Source organism: Solanum lycopersicum, chromosome 6, assembly GCF_036512215.1.
Source record: "Solanum lycopersicum chromosome 6, SLM_r2.1".
Classification (NCBI taxonomy): Eukaryota; Viridiplantae; Streptophyta; class Magnoliopsida; order Solanales; family Solanaceae; genus Solanum; species Solanum lycopersicum.
In genome coordinates this window covers 44,904,211-44,920,921 of record NC_090805.1, presented here as the reverse complement: position 1 = coordinate 44,920,921, position 16,711 = coordinate 44,904,211, and the positions used below count along the sequence as shown (strand labels likewise).

The 16,711-nt window shown below is 29.6% G+C and overlaps 3 protein-coding genes across 3 annotated transcripts; 2 read left to right on the top strand and 1 right to left on the bottom strand.

The window, feature by feature from the left end:
- Positions 1-557: 557 nt before the first annotated feature.
- Positions 558-1,771, bottom strand: LOC543883 (hydroxyproline-rich systemin). Its single transcript, NM_001247446.2, has 2 exons — positions 1,658-1,771; positions 558-1,149 (listed from the first exon to the last, which is right to left on the bottom strand). The coding sequence occupies exons 1-2, from the start codon at positions 1,740-1,742 to the stop codon at positions 794-796; spliced, it is 441 nt and encodes a 146-aa protein (NP_001234375.1). The 5' UTR covers positions 1,743-1,771; the 3' UTR covers positions 558-793.
- A 4,856-nt stretch (positions 1,772-6,627) lies between these two features.
- LOC101256599 (mitogen-activated protein kinase kinase kinase 20-like) lies at positions 6,628-8,191 on the top strand. Its single transcript, XM_004241627.5, has one exon. The coding sequence runs from the start codon at positions 6,823-6,825 to the stop codon at positions 8,101-8,103; it is 1,281 nt and encodes a 426-aa protein (XP_004241675.1). The 5' UTR covers positions 6,628-6,822; the 3' UTR covers positions 8,104-8,191.
- Positions 8,192-11,567: 3,376 nt separating this feature from the next.
- Positions 11,568-16,327, top strand: LOC101256889 (chaperone protein dnaJ 8, chloroplastic-like). Its single transcript, XM_004241628.5, has 3 exons — positions 11,568-14,822; positions 15,082-15,150; positions 15,875-16,327. The coding sequence occupies exons 1-3, from the start codon at positions 14,589-14,591 to the stop codon at positions 16,058-16,060; spliced, it is 489 nt and encodes a 162-aa protein (XP_004241676.1). The 5' UTR covers positions 11,568-14,588; the 3' UTR covers positions 16,061-16,327.
- The last annotated feature ends 384 nt before the right edge of the window (positions 16,328-16,711 follow it).

Here is a 16,711-nt window from a genome sequence, read left to right as displayed (position 1 = left end):
AGTGTAATCTAATGTGTACTACTAATAATCTAAGTAGAATATATCAAAATTTAACGGAACTGATTTGATCTATACTGTTAAGTAGAATATTATAAATTTTATTAAAATTGATCAATAGGAGGATCGAAATAACACATTTTTAATTAGTACGTTAGTACTTAGGAGTAAGCTGGCTATTTCATTAAGCCGCAATGATAAATATGAGTAACGCTTTATATAAACGCATCTTAACTACTTTATTTAAGTCTTTAGTGACTCTAAATGCAATTGTCCTTAATCTGTTTGAAAAGAATGACAATTTTTTATAATTGAAAACAATTTAATTTTTAATAATCTCATTTATCCTTAATGAAAATGATTAGTAGTCATACTATAAATGATCCAAAGAATATCGTTTTAAACCACATATTCCAATAGTCTTTAATTTTTTTAAAATTTTGTATCAAATCAATTAGTGTTGTACACGTAAATTTGAGACAAATGGGGTATATGATTAAATTTACATGCGATCTCAAAAAGAAACAAATATAAATTCTGGTTTGATAACAATACTGCATTATGTTATTGATTAATAAGTTAAAAACCACATATCACTCCCTCAAATTCATTTACTACGTACATACGTTGTTAATACTCCATTACAATACGTCTATTACACATATTATTCTTGAGTTAATTAACTCATCAAGTGAACTAAAACCAGATTATACATGTAGCTACTTTAATAACATAAAATAAAAAATACTACACTTAGTAGTGAACATATATTATATTATAAAGTTCCGATGCTAGCTTAATAGGAAGCTTGAAGAGGCAAAGTAGAAGAAGAGGATGTGATAATGATCTGCCTTTGTTCATCTTGTGGCTTTGGTGGTGGTGGTGAGGCTACATAATCGTGCCTCCCACCAACAGGCGGCGCCGCGACGGTGTCGTCATGATGAGGAGTAGTAGTAATTGTTGTGAGTTGACCAATAATTGGATCAGTCTTGGGAGAAGGAGGTGGTAATACACTATCATGTCTTCCATTAACTATTTCTTGATGTGTTGGTGAAGATGATGTTGGTGGTGGAGGTGTCTTATATGGTGTCCTTCCATAATTACCACTTTCCAACTTCAACTCTATCAGCATCTCATCATCATGGTAATTTCCTGATCAACCAAGTAAGCAACATTATTTATTAACTTCTCAAAGTTAATTAGAGTAATAGAAAGGGAAAACGCAACGCTAAGGTTGTCTCTGCGTGACCTATAAGATAAAATGAAGCAAATCTCTAATGCTATATTAAGACAGGTTGTCTATGTCACACTCTTTGAAATGAGATTACGTGCGAATAATGGATGCTTGGTGCACTAAACTGAAAGATAGTATATGATTAGGTTGATTAATTTCCTCAAGTAGATGTAGATTAATTTTAGCTCAAATCATATATAAGTATGAGAAAAGAAGTGTTTCATAAAAAAAAAAGTGGCATACTATCTTCTAATTACAACGTTATGAATTTATATTAATTACTTTCTCATCCATGCAGCCCACCATAACAATAATTTTCAAGTGGATTAACTAAAAAGAATAATTAATGAATACTAATGTTTAAGTAAATATAATAGAGTAGGTAACTAAAGAATAATTAAATTAAATTAAATTAGTAGTAGGTACCTAGTAAAGTTCTTGCTTGAGCTCCTACGAAAATGAGAAAGCTGATAATTATTATAAGAAAGAAAGCTCTGAAGAAGCTGATCATTTTAGCTACTGATGATTTTTCTTATTTGTTATGTTCCTTAAAGAAAACCTCTATTTCATGTCTCCATTTATAGACAAAAAAAACAAAAACAAAAACAAAAGTTAAAGTGCATTACCACCAAATTAACCTTCTTTATTCCAACTGATGTTAACTTTCAACTAAAATAATATATTAATTAGTACTAGTAAACAATAATTAGTCTATTACAGAATCTAATGCTGCAAATTAAAAACACACATTTTTTTTATTGTTCCTATTGCGTTGGTATAATTAATAGAATTTTGACAGTCAACGACTCAGTCTTGTTAGTTCATTAGTTACGATACTGTGTCAGTTATTGTTTATTTATATTACGTTATTAGTGTTTGTTTAGGAGTCTTCTTATTCTGTCTGTAATTCTATTTAATACTCTTTTAAGTTCATTAATTAATAAAGTATTTTCTTTCCGCATTTACTTTGTGTTTATATGGTATTAAGGCTCTATAAACTCTAACGAGAACGATCAATTTTTATTTTTTCTTTTGTGCGTCTCTCACACAGATCAACAACAATGACCAATCATAATGGTACCAACAATCCCATAGTTGTTAATGCTGACAACACAACTAGTAGCAATATCATCATTCAATTCAATCCTGCATTTCAATTAACCATTAAACTCAGTGGTGGTCACAACTTCACTACATGGAAAGCACAATTCTCCATGCTAATATATGGCTACAACCTATTAAGTTAGGATGAGTCGCTAAATAAGAATTTTTACTAAATATTGAGTAAGTGAGCACATGAATAAGTAAAAAAAGTTTAAATTGTATTGATTTGGTCTAAATATTCGATATCGATATGTTTTTTCTGACTTTTCTATACCTATTGTTTCTCTCTATTATTACCATACTTTTATATCTATTATTTCTCTCTATTACCATTTTTATCATAAAATCCTATCCTAAACAACTATAATTGGAATGAATAAAAACATTTGATCATTTTCCCAATATAAATACACATACACATCGAAAAACTCGTGTTGGTAAATAGTGATTAAAGGCATACATAAACCAATTTTATTACGGCAAGCTATATATAATATATTATATATTTGCATGACAAATACAAATCATATTGCAAAATTCAAAAGACAAATTTGAACCCACAAAAGTAAAAGTTGTCAGCATCATTAAAGTTGAAGTCATTATATTATAGTGGTGAGTCTGAGTCTTCCTCACTCGTTTTTTAGTACAACAAAACTGGCCGCCAATATGATAGAGTCAATTGCCTCGTGAAAAATTACTTCATTATTTTCTCTTAATGTTTATCAATTATTAAAACATATGTACAATGTTCACCTATTACACCTATATATATATATATATATATATGTTAGGTCTAATTCAATCGACCTACCTTCTCAATAGCAAATTAATTTGGTGAAGTTTATCAAAATTAGGAATTTATACATTGGATCTTCGAAAGAAAAAAAGTAGTGCGTTTCATCAAAAACTTGTTCGTAAATTTCACTTATACATATTTAATTTTGCAAATTATCTAGTCGTTCTGTCCTAAAATATTAAAGAATGACAAAATTCTCATATCGGTGGTTAATGAAATGGGTGGACTCCTCATAAGACTTGGGCAATTCTTCTCCTATGGAGCTAGCTTTTGAAGTGTGAGTTAGACCTAAAACCTAATTTCACATGGTATTAGAGCAGGGTTCATCTCACCCGATGTTGGGGCCCCCAAAATCAAATTACCAACGTACCAGATGCTAAGCATTAGGCGTGAGATGTGGTGTTAAAGAATGACAAGAGTCCCACATCGGTGGGTAATGAGAATAAGATGGGTGAATTCTTTACAAGGCTTAGTCAATCCTCATCTCTTCGAGCTAGCATTTGGGGTGTGAGTTAGACATGAGACCTAGACCTAATTTCAAATAAAACACTTTTTATGTTTCACTTTTAAAGTATCAAAAGACATGATCTCTGATCAGAAAAAAATTGCTATTTATAATACTTTTCATATAGTTTTCAAATATCAAAACTTAATTTGACTTTTGAAAAACAAAGACAAAGACAGCAGTATTTGAAAACAAAGTGAAATATAAAGCATATATAATCGGAGAGAGAAGGTTTCCAAAGTTATCTCTTATATAATTAACCAAAATTTTCCTTTTTGTCGCACTCATCAATTGAAATTTTAATTTATTTGGCGTTGTTGATTAAAATTATCTATTTTTCCTGATAGATTATGGCATCATATCAAAGATTATAATTAATGGAAACATGCCACGCTCCACAAATATAGTTGCTTAAAGTAGTACTCTCTCACTCGGTCCACTTTTATTTGTCATGATTTCTTTTTATAGTGTCAAATTATAAAAACTTCGATTAATATTTTATGATATGTTTTAATTTTTCATTATATTGATATGCAAAAAGATGCAATTTATAGGATTATTCGTACAATTTTTAAATATCTAATTTTTTTTAAAAAAATATTAAATTAATTTAATTTAATTTAAAATTAGTCAAATTAACTTTTGAAAAGAGCAACATGACAAATAAAAATGAATAGAGGAAGTATAAAGCAAAAGTAGTAGCACTAAATCTCAAAAAGAGATGGACCAACAAAACATCATATTACATGACATGCAAATATTAAGAAAAAGCTAAATATATTACTTATACTTTATTGTCAAATCAGATACTATGTTTAAAAAGGCTAAGATAGTAATCAATTAATTAATTTTTGTGGTCATTCGTGGGCAAATGAAATGTTTGCATAGCCATTAAGGAGTAAATAATTATAAACACTAGATACCAACTCCACTTAGCAACATGAATATGGAGCTTAATTAGGTAAAATAATTAATTTAATTACTTAGAAATGTATATTGGCTGTGGCTTTCATCTTCCCTACAAGGTAGGCCATTTGCTAAAGCTTATAGCACTTAGTTGAAAGAAATTCCAAATATGGAAGAAAAGCTGCATATTGAAATTAATTCCCATTTTGCGTTTGTGGTCCTTAATTCTGCACTATCCTATTCTATTTATTATGGCAGTGTATGCGGGTTTCATTCAGAATTTCTTCGTTGAAAAATTACGTAATGATAAAAATCTTGGTTAAATTAGGACCTAGCTAGTGATTAATAACAAAGTATTAAAAGCGTGTTTGGTAAGAAGGAAATATTTTTAATGTTTCAATAAGTAAAAAACATATTATTCTAACAATATTAAAATGTAATATATAGTAATACACTAGGCTAAAATAAGGTGGGAGTGTGAGTGAAGTTCTAACTTAATTTATTGTTCCCCATAATATTTTGATCAAACTCAAACATCAAAAAATTGAAAAAGATATTAAAAATAATACTTTTTCATAAATTCCCTTAAGAGAGATAATACATGTATTAGTACTATTAGAATTAATTATGAGTGAATCTTGTGCAGGTATTAATTATGCAATGATTAATTATTCATATATTAGTTATTGCATTATTTATCCTGTATAAAATAATATATAAATTTTCTTATAACTTATACATATACTAAAAATATGAGTTTCTAAATTATCAACCAAAAGTCGTATTAATCGTATATACGAACAATTTATTTCTTATAATCTACCTACGCAACTTATAAATTATTTGATAATTAATACATATTATTCTAGAAATTAATTTCGACAAAAGTTATTCCACTACTAAGTTGACTTTGAAAGTTTGACAAATTATCCCCTAAATTTTGATAAAAGAAAGAAGAAGAGATAGCCAAGTTTGGGCTTTTATTGGACTTTATTTCAGTTTCGATGTTAATGGGCTTACAGTACTGTTGGGCTAATAAAAGCCCAATAACACCGTCATCCTTTTTGGTCGGTATTGGGCTAATAAAAGCCCAATAACACCGTTATCCTTTTTGGTCGGTGATGGGATCTCTTCAGACAGCTAATATGTTGCGTTGGATCAATATTTTATGTAAACAAATTGATATAAGATTGTAATTGTGGTGTTTTATTTACATGATTACATCTAATACATAACAAGACACAAATTACTGAAATTAAAATATTATCATGATAGTACATACATACTATTATTTAAAAGAAAAATCAAAGTCGTGATGATTTGCCTTGTTGTTAGAGGAAAGTACATAATATAGCAATATTTTTTTTGGAAATTCTATATAAGAGCTATAAGGGTAAAAGATTAATTTTGTTGTTTATTGAATATTATATATAAGTTTTTTAGATATTCATGTCAGGTGTGTGCGAAAGATAGCTGAAAAGAAAAGTAATGTATTTAGTTGTTCGACCCTTGTAATTAATAACACGTGATCTTTTAATAAAATCGTACGTAACCTAAAACCATGCTAAAATATCTTTAGTTATGTTTTTTAACTAAACAATTTACATGATCAAATGTTGGTGAGATGTGAACATAATGAATATAATGCAAACTTCATGAACTTTTATTAGGTTTAATTGAATAGTTTTTTTTATGACCTAAAAATCAATCTAGATACGTTAACTATTTAAGATCAAATATAGCTTTAGAAACTTTATGAATAAAATGTATTTGATTAACAAGTCTCGAAAAAACATAATACGATATTATAATTCCTAATAAATGTAAAATGAATTGAACAAAAGTTACCTTAACAAGACTTTATTAACAAGTTGAATTAGTATAGTTTTGTGCCTTAATTAAGTAATGTGAGAGACTTGAGTTTTCTAACCAAAAGGTTCGTACACATGACAGTTATTCCAGTTAGCAACTTTTCTTTTTTCTTCTTTCGTCTTTTTTTTTTCTTCAAAAAAAAAAACACAAACTTTAGTCTTTTTACATATATATATATTTTAAATAAAACTAAGCTAAAATTTAAAAAAATAAATAAAAAAAAATCAGCCCTAACATATAGTATAACTTCTTTCTTTGCCCATTTTGTTGTGTAATACGTAACTTGATTGACAAAATATTATTTTTTGTGTTGTTGGTTTTAAGTAAGCCCTAATCTAATCTCTTGTTATTTTTAAGTTTTCTTCATATTTTCTTGATAATTGAAGTAGAATTTTGGTGGAGCAAGGAATGGGAAGTAAGAAAAAAATTGAAGTTGAAGTGGTGAAGAATGTAAATGAATTTGGTGATGGGGTTTCATGGTATAGAGGAGCAATGCTAGGGAAAGGAAGTTTTGGGTATGTTTATCTTGCTAATTTGAAGAACCCCAAGTCGAAAAATCGATACTTGCCATCAGTTATGGCTGTGAAATCGGCTGAAGTATCTGTTTCAGGTTCAATTCAGAAGGAAAGGGAAGTTTTAAGCAATATCAAGGGTTGTCCTTATGTAATTCGATGCTTTGGGGATGAAACTACGAATGGTAATAATGGTGTGATGGCCTACAATTTGTTGCTCGAGTATGGCTCTGGTGGAACCCTAGCTCAGAGGATCAACAAATTAGGGAATGGGAACAGAGGGTTGGCTGAATTTGAGGTGAGGTTGTATACGAGGTCTATGCTTAGAGGGTTGAATCATATTCATGCTATTGGTTATGTTCATTGCGATATGAAACCTGAGAACGTGTTGCTTGTTCCGAGTTCTAGTAAAGGAAGTGTTGAATTTAGGGCAAAAATTGGTGATTTGGGATTGGCGAAGAGAGAAAATCAGAGTAAAAAGAGGAGATTAGAGCCTTATTGGAGAGGTACTCCGATGTACTTATCACCAGAAGCTGTAGCTGATAATGTGCAAGAGTCTCCTGCTGATATATGGGCTCTTGGTTGTATTGTACTTGAGATGTTAACGGGAAAACCTCCGTGGGATCGTAAGGATGCTGAGGATGTACTCAAGAAGATTGGGGAAGGACATGAATTGCCTACGATTCCAGGGGATTTGTCTAAGGAAGCGAAAGATTTCCTCAAGGGTTGTTTTGTGAGGAAGCCTACGTATAGATGGACTGCTGAAATGCTGTTAATTCATCCGTTTGTTGAGGGTTTAAGTGATGATGATGATGGAGTGGAAGATCGACAGGAGGTTGAAGATATAAATGAAGTTGATTCTATGCAATTGGTTACGGAGCCTGAAGATGAAGTTTCCTATTCTCAAGAAGATTGGAGCTGCATTTCTGAAGAGGAATCCGTTGGTTACTGGTCGGAAGATGATGATCCAGAGATCACTGAGGATGAAATAGCCTCTTGTTTTGCTGAAGAAAGGATGAGCATTAGAAGCTCTAGCATTGATAGTGGTTTTAATAGTATGATTGATACATCAAAGCAAGTAGCTTCACGGAATCTATCAAATAATTCGTCGAAATGTCCATTAAAATTTACAGTTCCTGCTGGTGTCCTAGCACTAGGTGGTAGGAGGGAGATATGATTTATTTATACCTTATTGGCTACATTCTCTGTAGATTATATGCAACTCAGATTGTCTGAAATTTAATGATAAGTTTTTAATTCCTTTATCCTTATGGCCACCATTTTGCTCAACATTTTAACTTTTCTGTTTGCAAGTCCTAAACACACTGTATTTTTGTTTGTTCCTCTTTGTTTCTTCTTAGTCTTACCCTTTCATTTCTGAATTTTTTTTGCATAATGAACGCGTGTATGTTAGCTCAGCTTCATTCTATCAGACAATTGTTATTCGGCAAACCAAGCACTTAACATTATCTGCAGGATGCGCTTGAATCTAAACATTAGATTCCCTAACTTGTAGCGCTTTTTTCTCATTTGTTATATATTAACCACTTACTTCTCATGCTTATTGTAGGAAGCAGGCTGGATAATCACGACTTTGATCACCATTGTCTCAAGGCATCGTGTTTCTAGAAGAAAATCTTGATAAATCTAGTGTTTTCAATTTTACCACTGTCGTCTATCTGTTTATCTTGAAATTCATCAACCACCTAATAGGTTTATGAAGATTTCCATAACCAGCTTTTGACGACATTTTTCTGATTGGAAGCCAAATGCTTACTGCAGTATGCTTATCTGAAATTTCATGAATTATATTCCAAATTATGTGCTTCATGATCTTTTACTAACCCCTCTTTCTAGGACTAAGGACACTTATCCCGTCATTCTTTTATCACGACTTATGCATTGCCTATCCATTTGAGGTCAGTTATAAACATTTAGATTCAATTTAGGAAATGAAGAACGCATTGGTACAAAAGAAGTAGAAAACTTTAGTTAGCCGTCTATGTTCAATGATTAAGCAGCCTAATTTAGTGACTTGAGATTTCTCCATTTACATCATGTCATTTTTGCAGATGTTGCAGTAACAGTGAATCTTTTCATCTTTCATGAACATTGTAACCGATAACGTTATGTGTAGCACAAGTATACTGTTCTCTGGATGACACTCACATGTCAAGATCGTGATTTAATCATAATAGTTTTATCTTGTTGAAAGTGCAGAAGAATTCAGTAAGCTATCCCTGAAAAATTCTATTAGAAACAGAGAAATTTAATTGAAGTGAATGAGCAGGAAAACTATTTAAACCTTGTGCTGCTGCTGCGAAGAACTACAAGATCTTGCCAAGATTGACTCCTGATATTTTCCGGCATTTCAAGTTCTGTTAAGATCACTTCTTCTCATTTGCCTCTAAATTTGCAATTCAGTCAGTTTCCTGGTGTCGCAAGACAAAATTACTTTTGCAACCCCTAATGTAGTAGTTATTTTCAAATTGTAGTTCTTATTTGTTGCTTAGTGCTCATCTCGTCTGGATGCTGAAATGCAAGGGGAGTCCTTGTCCCTCCTGTTCTTCTTTATGAAAAGGGAATAAATGGTCGTAATCTCCTTACTTCATGCTTTATAATCCATTTTGCAGAAACTTAAATGATATCAAGACGAGGAATCATGAAGGAAAATCAGCTGAATCAAATCAAAATTGCTGCTGAGGCGGAAGTGAATTGCAAGCCTGACTGCTGAATGGCCGATCCCAATGTTGATTGTGCTGATGATGATGAGGCGCCACGTACCAGAAGGTATTATGCATATTCATAATGAGAAGGAACTGCAGGTACTGCATCGATCTACTTCATGTTCCGCAATGTAGCTACTTCCAGGCATGCATTTTCCTTTCTTCCTTGTTATGCCTTTTTTAGACAGGACTTTCAAGTCTCACAAAGTACTCACCATCTGTTTATTTACACTCTTAATTGCTTCATGCCAGCTTGTATTCCTGTTACTTTTATGCACTTGGCTTGTTTCAACATAGATTAATCATGTGGAAGTCTTACCCTCATAATGCACTGCCAAGATTGAATTTTCTGCTGAAACAGAGTTGGCATAAAGGTGATTCTATTCTCAGAGTTCAAACCAAAGAGGCCGAGACCTCTATAATTAAGGATGAAGGATAGGAAACGTACTTATCACTGTATCACAATCTTTTAATAGTTTTTTCTAGCCAAATTGCTCGCACTTCTTTAATACATAATTATCTTAGTCAAACTAGATAATTTTGCTGAAAACACTCTAGTAACTTTAGAAGTAGGTCACATTTTCCCTCAACTCGAAGTAAGAATATTTTTTACAAAGTTGCATTGTCAAAATTAAATCAGAGATAAAATGGTAGGCTCTACTATAAGAAAATTGGGTTAAAAGAAAAGCATCATATTCCCTTGAATTTGTGTTGATATCACAATTATAGAATTAGGTTCCAATAATATATGGATTTTGCACTTTTTTATGTCTCATCCAACTTCAAAAGTGCCTCTTAGTTAAGAACTCTCATTCAAGGTCTCTGAAGAAGCAACGTCGAAAATATTCTTTTTTCTTTTTATCCCTAGAAACAACTAGAATTAAGCGCCGACAAGCAGCGACATAATCTTATCTTGCTATAGTTTATTCTTTTTTAAAAATACAGTTTGAAGTGTACTCGTTTCTTGAGCTAGATATTTGAATGTCTCGTAAGTCAAAAAGTATGCACAAAATATTCAGATATATGGAACTTAAGCACGTCAAAATTGCGTAACCATAAAACTCCCCCATTAAACACATTAACTTTACGTCCTTGTAAATTAAAATGGTGATGAAATTGAGTTTAACTTACATGCTATTTTTTTTTTTAAAAAAAAGGTAGACTACACGTAATTGTCTATATATTATCTACTATATGTAATAAATAAAATGTTATAACATCAATACTTAATACCAAAAAAAATATTAAGAGATGTAATGTCAGTTTGTATAAGCTAAATCCAATTCTAGAACTTTAGGCTTTTAAGACAAGCAAGTCATGGTTTCCAATTCCATTTCTTGGGTCAGGGCATATAATCATACGTTAAAAATGATCAATAGCAGTAATTAAGAATTAAATTATCATTAAAATATATTTCAATTGGGACTTAACACTTTTTGTATATGTTTTTAAATCCTTTAGCGACATTTATTCTAATAACACTTAACTAATATCGGTAAGATTTTAACACTCTTTATTAATGTTAATATTTATTGTAGTAAACGTATCTAGTCAAATCTCACGAAAGTAAATGTCGGTGCATATATGCTCTTACAAAAAGTGAAGGTGAAGAGACATGCAAATAACATGTATTCATTGATCCCTATATATATATGGTGATCATCAAGAGAAATAAGTCACATCTTCATCTTTACACAGCCAGATTTCTCCATCCTTTTTCAACAAATGAAGAAATTTGGTTTTGGTCCTCTTTTTGTCATCATGATTTTGTTATATGCAATGTTAGCCTTAACAAGTTATACTACATCTGCTTCTGAAATTTCTCATGATGCAACAACAAACAAAATTATCAATGCTACTGTACAAAAACAAAACTACATTTTGGGACTGCAAAGAGAAGTAGTAATTCATCGTCGAGCTCGTCCTAATAGTAGTTCTGCCCCATCCATCAACATGCACCCCTTCTTCATCTTCGCCTTCGTCATCTCTCTTCTGATCGCCTCTTAATTATCGTCACTCTTGTTAATTTTATATGTATCTTTATCCTCGTAAATAAAAATCTTGGCTCTGGTAGCGACTTGTTTTATTTGATCGTAAGCTATTAATAATTCTATACATGTGTGTGATTGAAATGTTTTGTCCTAATATAACATGTTTCTATGATATTTGACTTATCAATTGTTTGTTTTTGTAATCCTTTTACTAAACTTCTTAGCTTCAAACATTGTAAGAAAAGAGTGCCATGTTGATTTTTATTGGTCCTATCACAATGACTTGACTTCTCAATTTTATTTTATTTTTGCATTTTTTATATTTATTATGGGCATAGTTACTTTGTAGTTGTTATGTATATTAACAGTATTAGTTTCAAAGTAATTGTCAATTTAGACAATTCTTAGATTTTTTTCTTTTCAAGTTTGCCCTAATTATTCTAGAATAAGAGGCACATGTATAAATAATAACTAAAGAATTAATAAGGTTTGACACAATTCTTATCATGACAACTTAAAAGAAACAGATTGGTATGTTTGTTACTAAATAAAATTTAGCTAGTGACAAATATACGTTTTGATACATATAATATATTCGAAGAGAGTATTTATATAAACCACACATATTTGTCACTAACTATATTTTGTTTATATTGTTCATCTGGAAAAATTATTGTGTATATATATTATTATCATAGTAATAATTACATGGTAGTTTCCAAATAATATATGAACAATTTTCTCTAGAAGGATGATAGCTTATAGTACATAATATGTTAGAAAAATATTAAAGGAGCTAATAATTACATGGTAATTTCTCGGTGCGTTCCTTCTATGATTTCTTGATTATGCAAATATTTCAGAAAAAATTATTGATATTTTTGTGATTACATAAAATTTATTTATTCTAAATCAAATACAAGCCTCAATTAAAATTACATAATATAATCATGCGGAAAATTCATATAGGCAAGTCATAATTTCATTCAAAAAATTTGAGACTGATTGAATATTTGAATTTTCATCTTGCTCGTGAAAATTAGATTCGTCGCCTTATAACCTCTCTCAATTTTTATATTTAAACTCCTAAACAAAAAAGGGAAAAAAAAGCTCTTTGGATATTTTTGCATAAAGGAAAGCACTCATAAGAAGGGAATAACTAATAGACAAACTTCTATCCACCAACTTGTATGAAGCTAAATTGACTTATAAGAGTAGATATTTTCTCTGTACCAAAAAAATTTAGATATTTTGCATAATATCATTATATCAGTTATAAGATATAAATATGACTTTGTATATTTTGTTTTTTCGAAATTTTATTAATGAAATTACACTGAACATAATTAATGAAAACTTTTGATATAAAGTTTCTTCGTTATGTTCCTTTAAATTATGAGTCTTAATTTAATTGGCCAAAATTTTAATAATATAAAAAGACTTTATATTTGTTATTATAAACAAAAATGCATATTATATTCAAACTATTCATTGAATCTTAAGATTTTAAATATAATATCATTTCATTTCTGTTAGAGACTTTAATTTTTTTAAGAATAAAAAGAGAATATTGACTTAAGAACTTATTAAAAATAAAATTTTTGATTCCTTTTTAATATATATATATATATATATATATATATATATATATATATATATATATATATATATATATATATATATATGGAAGTCACCATTTTGAAATTATACCAAAATGGGATGACCATAATTTATTTATTCAAAAAAAAAATTGGGGAAGAAGTCAAAAACGACAATAGTGCTTCCCGTTCGGTATCGTTTGTCATGTTATGTTTTTTAAAAGTCAATTTTATTAATTTTTAAAGTTTAATTAGATTATATTAATTTAATATTTTAATTAAAAAAATTAAAAATTTTAAAACTATATAAAAAATATTATAAATTATAATTTTTTACTTATTAATATTATAAAAATATATTTTAAAATATTAAGCAAAATTTTTAATTTAATTTTAAAAATAAAAATTATGACAAACCGATCGAATTAAGAAATATTATAATAAAACAAAGTAAGCGTATAATGCTTCCACGTCACACCTAACCAATCGACAAAAGTCGGATAAGATCGTGAAGAGCCGTTCAAATTATGTATTATTTTAGTTAACTATAACTATTTAAAGTTTAAACACATAATTAAAAAAAATTAAATTAAATTAAATTATTTTAGACTTTGATATATATTAACCGAAATATTTATACAGGGTAGGCAAATAAGCTAATTACTTAAAATGTATTGTCTTTTTTAATTATGAATTTTGCTTATGCCTTAAATTTACTCTCCATATTTAGAAAGTTATAAATCCTAACAAATTTAGAAAAGGAAAAAAATATAACATTTTTGTAGAAATGGAATAACTTTTCTCCGTATATTAGAGTGGTAATTAGGAAATCGTGTAATTAATCTTAACACGTCTATTTTCTCTTACGATTTAAAAAGAATCTTTCTACCTCTCAAATTATTTATATATTAGTTAACTATATCATCAAATATTTATTAGCCTCGATAAGTCATAAAATATTCAGATATATTTTAATTATATTTCTTAAAATTTTAGTGACACGTCATCTCTTCATCAACCACTACCATTCTACCATATATTATTTTTTTTCTCTTATCCCTTTTTCTTCTCTTTTACATACACTTATTTAAACCGACTCTGCTTAACGCTAACAAGCATCTTCCTATTCTATTTTCTTCCCCTGTTTTTCCATCTTTTTGACCTTTATATCAACAATTATTATTCTTTTTTAATAAATATATTAGTCTCATTCATATTTGGTTTGCCGTATTTGATCAGGTCTCGTTGAATACTTCAATTAATTCATAATCTATTTAAACATCCTAATCTGTCGGTTAAAAATTCATCTGCGTAATTTGAAAGACGAATTTTTTTTAAAAAAAATCAATGGCGACGGCTATGGGAATGATGAGGAATGTTGGGGGTTATGGTTCTGCCTCTGCTTCATGGATTCGTTTGAAGAATCGCGCAAACAAAAAGACGAAGAGGAGTGAGAATGTTAAATTTGGGGTTACTTGTGTTTATTCACCTTCTCTGAGTGATCCGTACAAGACCTTGAGGATTCAACCTGATGCTTCTGAATCTGATGTTAGAAAGGCTTTTAGACAGCTTGCTCTTCAGGTATATTTTCTCTCTCCCTTCTGTTATAAAATAACGTGCTGGTACGATAGACCAGATATCTCGTGAAATTATTGGCAGGATGAAGGAGAAACATGGGATTATAATAAAATTGAATTTTTTATCGAATAAAATAAAAGTTAAAATAATGAATCAATTGAATAGTTAAGATTTTTTTTAATTTTTCTTTGTTATACTATTTTAGTTTTTGTTGAGGCTCGACATTGTTAATTAACAAAATTGTTGTTTAATTGAATTTCAGTATCACCCGGATGTATGCAGAGGAAGTAATTGCGGTATACAATTTCACCAAATCAATGATGCATACGATGTAAGTTTATTTATTACCGATATCGACATTTTTTTTGGGTATACTAATTTATTTATTTCGTGTTTTATAGTAATTTATAAAATTTTGAATGATAGGTTGAGTTTAGCTTTAATTTTAATTTTAAACAAAAGAAGTTGTATGAATTAAAGCAGAGAATATAGGAACCAAATTGAGGAAGATAATGGTTGGATTCTTGATTGTGAGATTTGTATTGTTTTTAATGTTCTTCCTAATCTATGCTTATAATAATTAATTAACTAATTAATAGTAATAAGGAAAAGTGGGTTTTCATTTGCTCCACTAGATGAGCTTCAGGGGATTATAAAACTTTATTCAATAAACAAATACTTTAAGTAGGTATCAATCAATTCATATTTGGATTATTTAATCTTGTAGGGAACCTGTGAATATTTTTTAGGCCAAAAGTCCTTTTCACTTTTGTTTGTATAAGTTAAGAGGTGCCAATTACGTTATCTAATAATATGTCACTATCCCATTTTCAATTATTATTACGTACTAGAACTTGTTTGTAGGTCCCTTAATTCAATTATTTTCAAATCATGTTTTGTAATATGTTATCTGGACATATCAAACGTTTCAGCGTTAGGTTCATTTTTTTAGTTTATCTGATGACGTAGCTCATCTATCAATGTCTGCGCCCAATGTCCAATTTTGGACCATTTTTAGCTCATGGATTAGTTCTAATGTGTAATTTTTGATGCAGACTGTGATGAGTAACTTGAGAGGTGAAACAAAGAATGCAGAAATGGAGATTTACGAAGAATATGACGATGACGATGAAGCCATGAGAGGAGTGAATGATCCAGATTATGATATGTGGGAAGAATGGATGGGATGGGAAGGAGCAGGCATTCGGGATTATTCGTCTCACATCAATCCTTATATATAATTTTTAAAAATAAACGTGGTGGTATCTGGATTAGCTCACATGCCCGTTTTATGTATTATCTTCGATCATTATGTTTCTGTCAAATACCCTAAAACCCATCCATCATCTTCAAACTCAAAGATGGTTTGAGGTTTCTGTATATACTCAAAGGAGGGAGTTGTATATTTTGTACATAGATGGAACCGTTCCACCTCTGTATTTATCAATTCTAATCATGTAATGATATCAATGGAAAATATTATTATATAGTTCAGATTCCTAAAATAATTATGAAGATTATAGCTAATGACAACTTTTAATTGCTCAAATGTTTCTATATCTAATTGTATATAGGTTGATGTTTTGTTATTATTATTATTCTTTGACTGGCTTGAATACATAAAGGAGTTGAATCTCAATGGACAGTAATAACAAAAATATTCTTTCAATTATGATAAAAGAATAGGTCAATATGAATGGAATATAATGAATTGAAATTCAAAATATTCAATTTTTAAATAAGTTGAAATTGAAATTTAAACGACTTGATGGATTTAGTCTACTTTAGACAAATAAAGTCAAACTGAATCAACAAATGAGCACAACAACTTATACAAAACATATTTCGTTGAATTAGGACGATTAATGGTCTAATATCATGTCAAGTTTGAA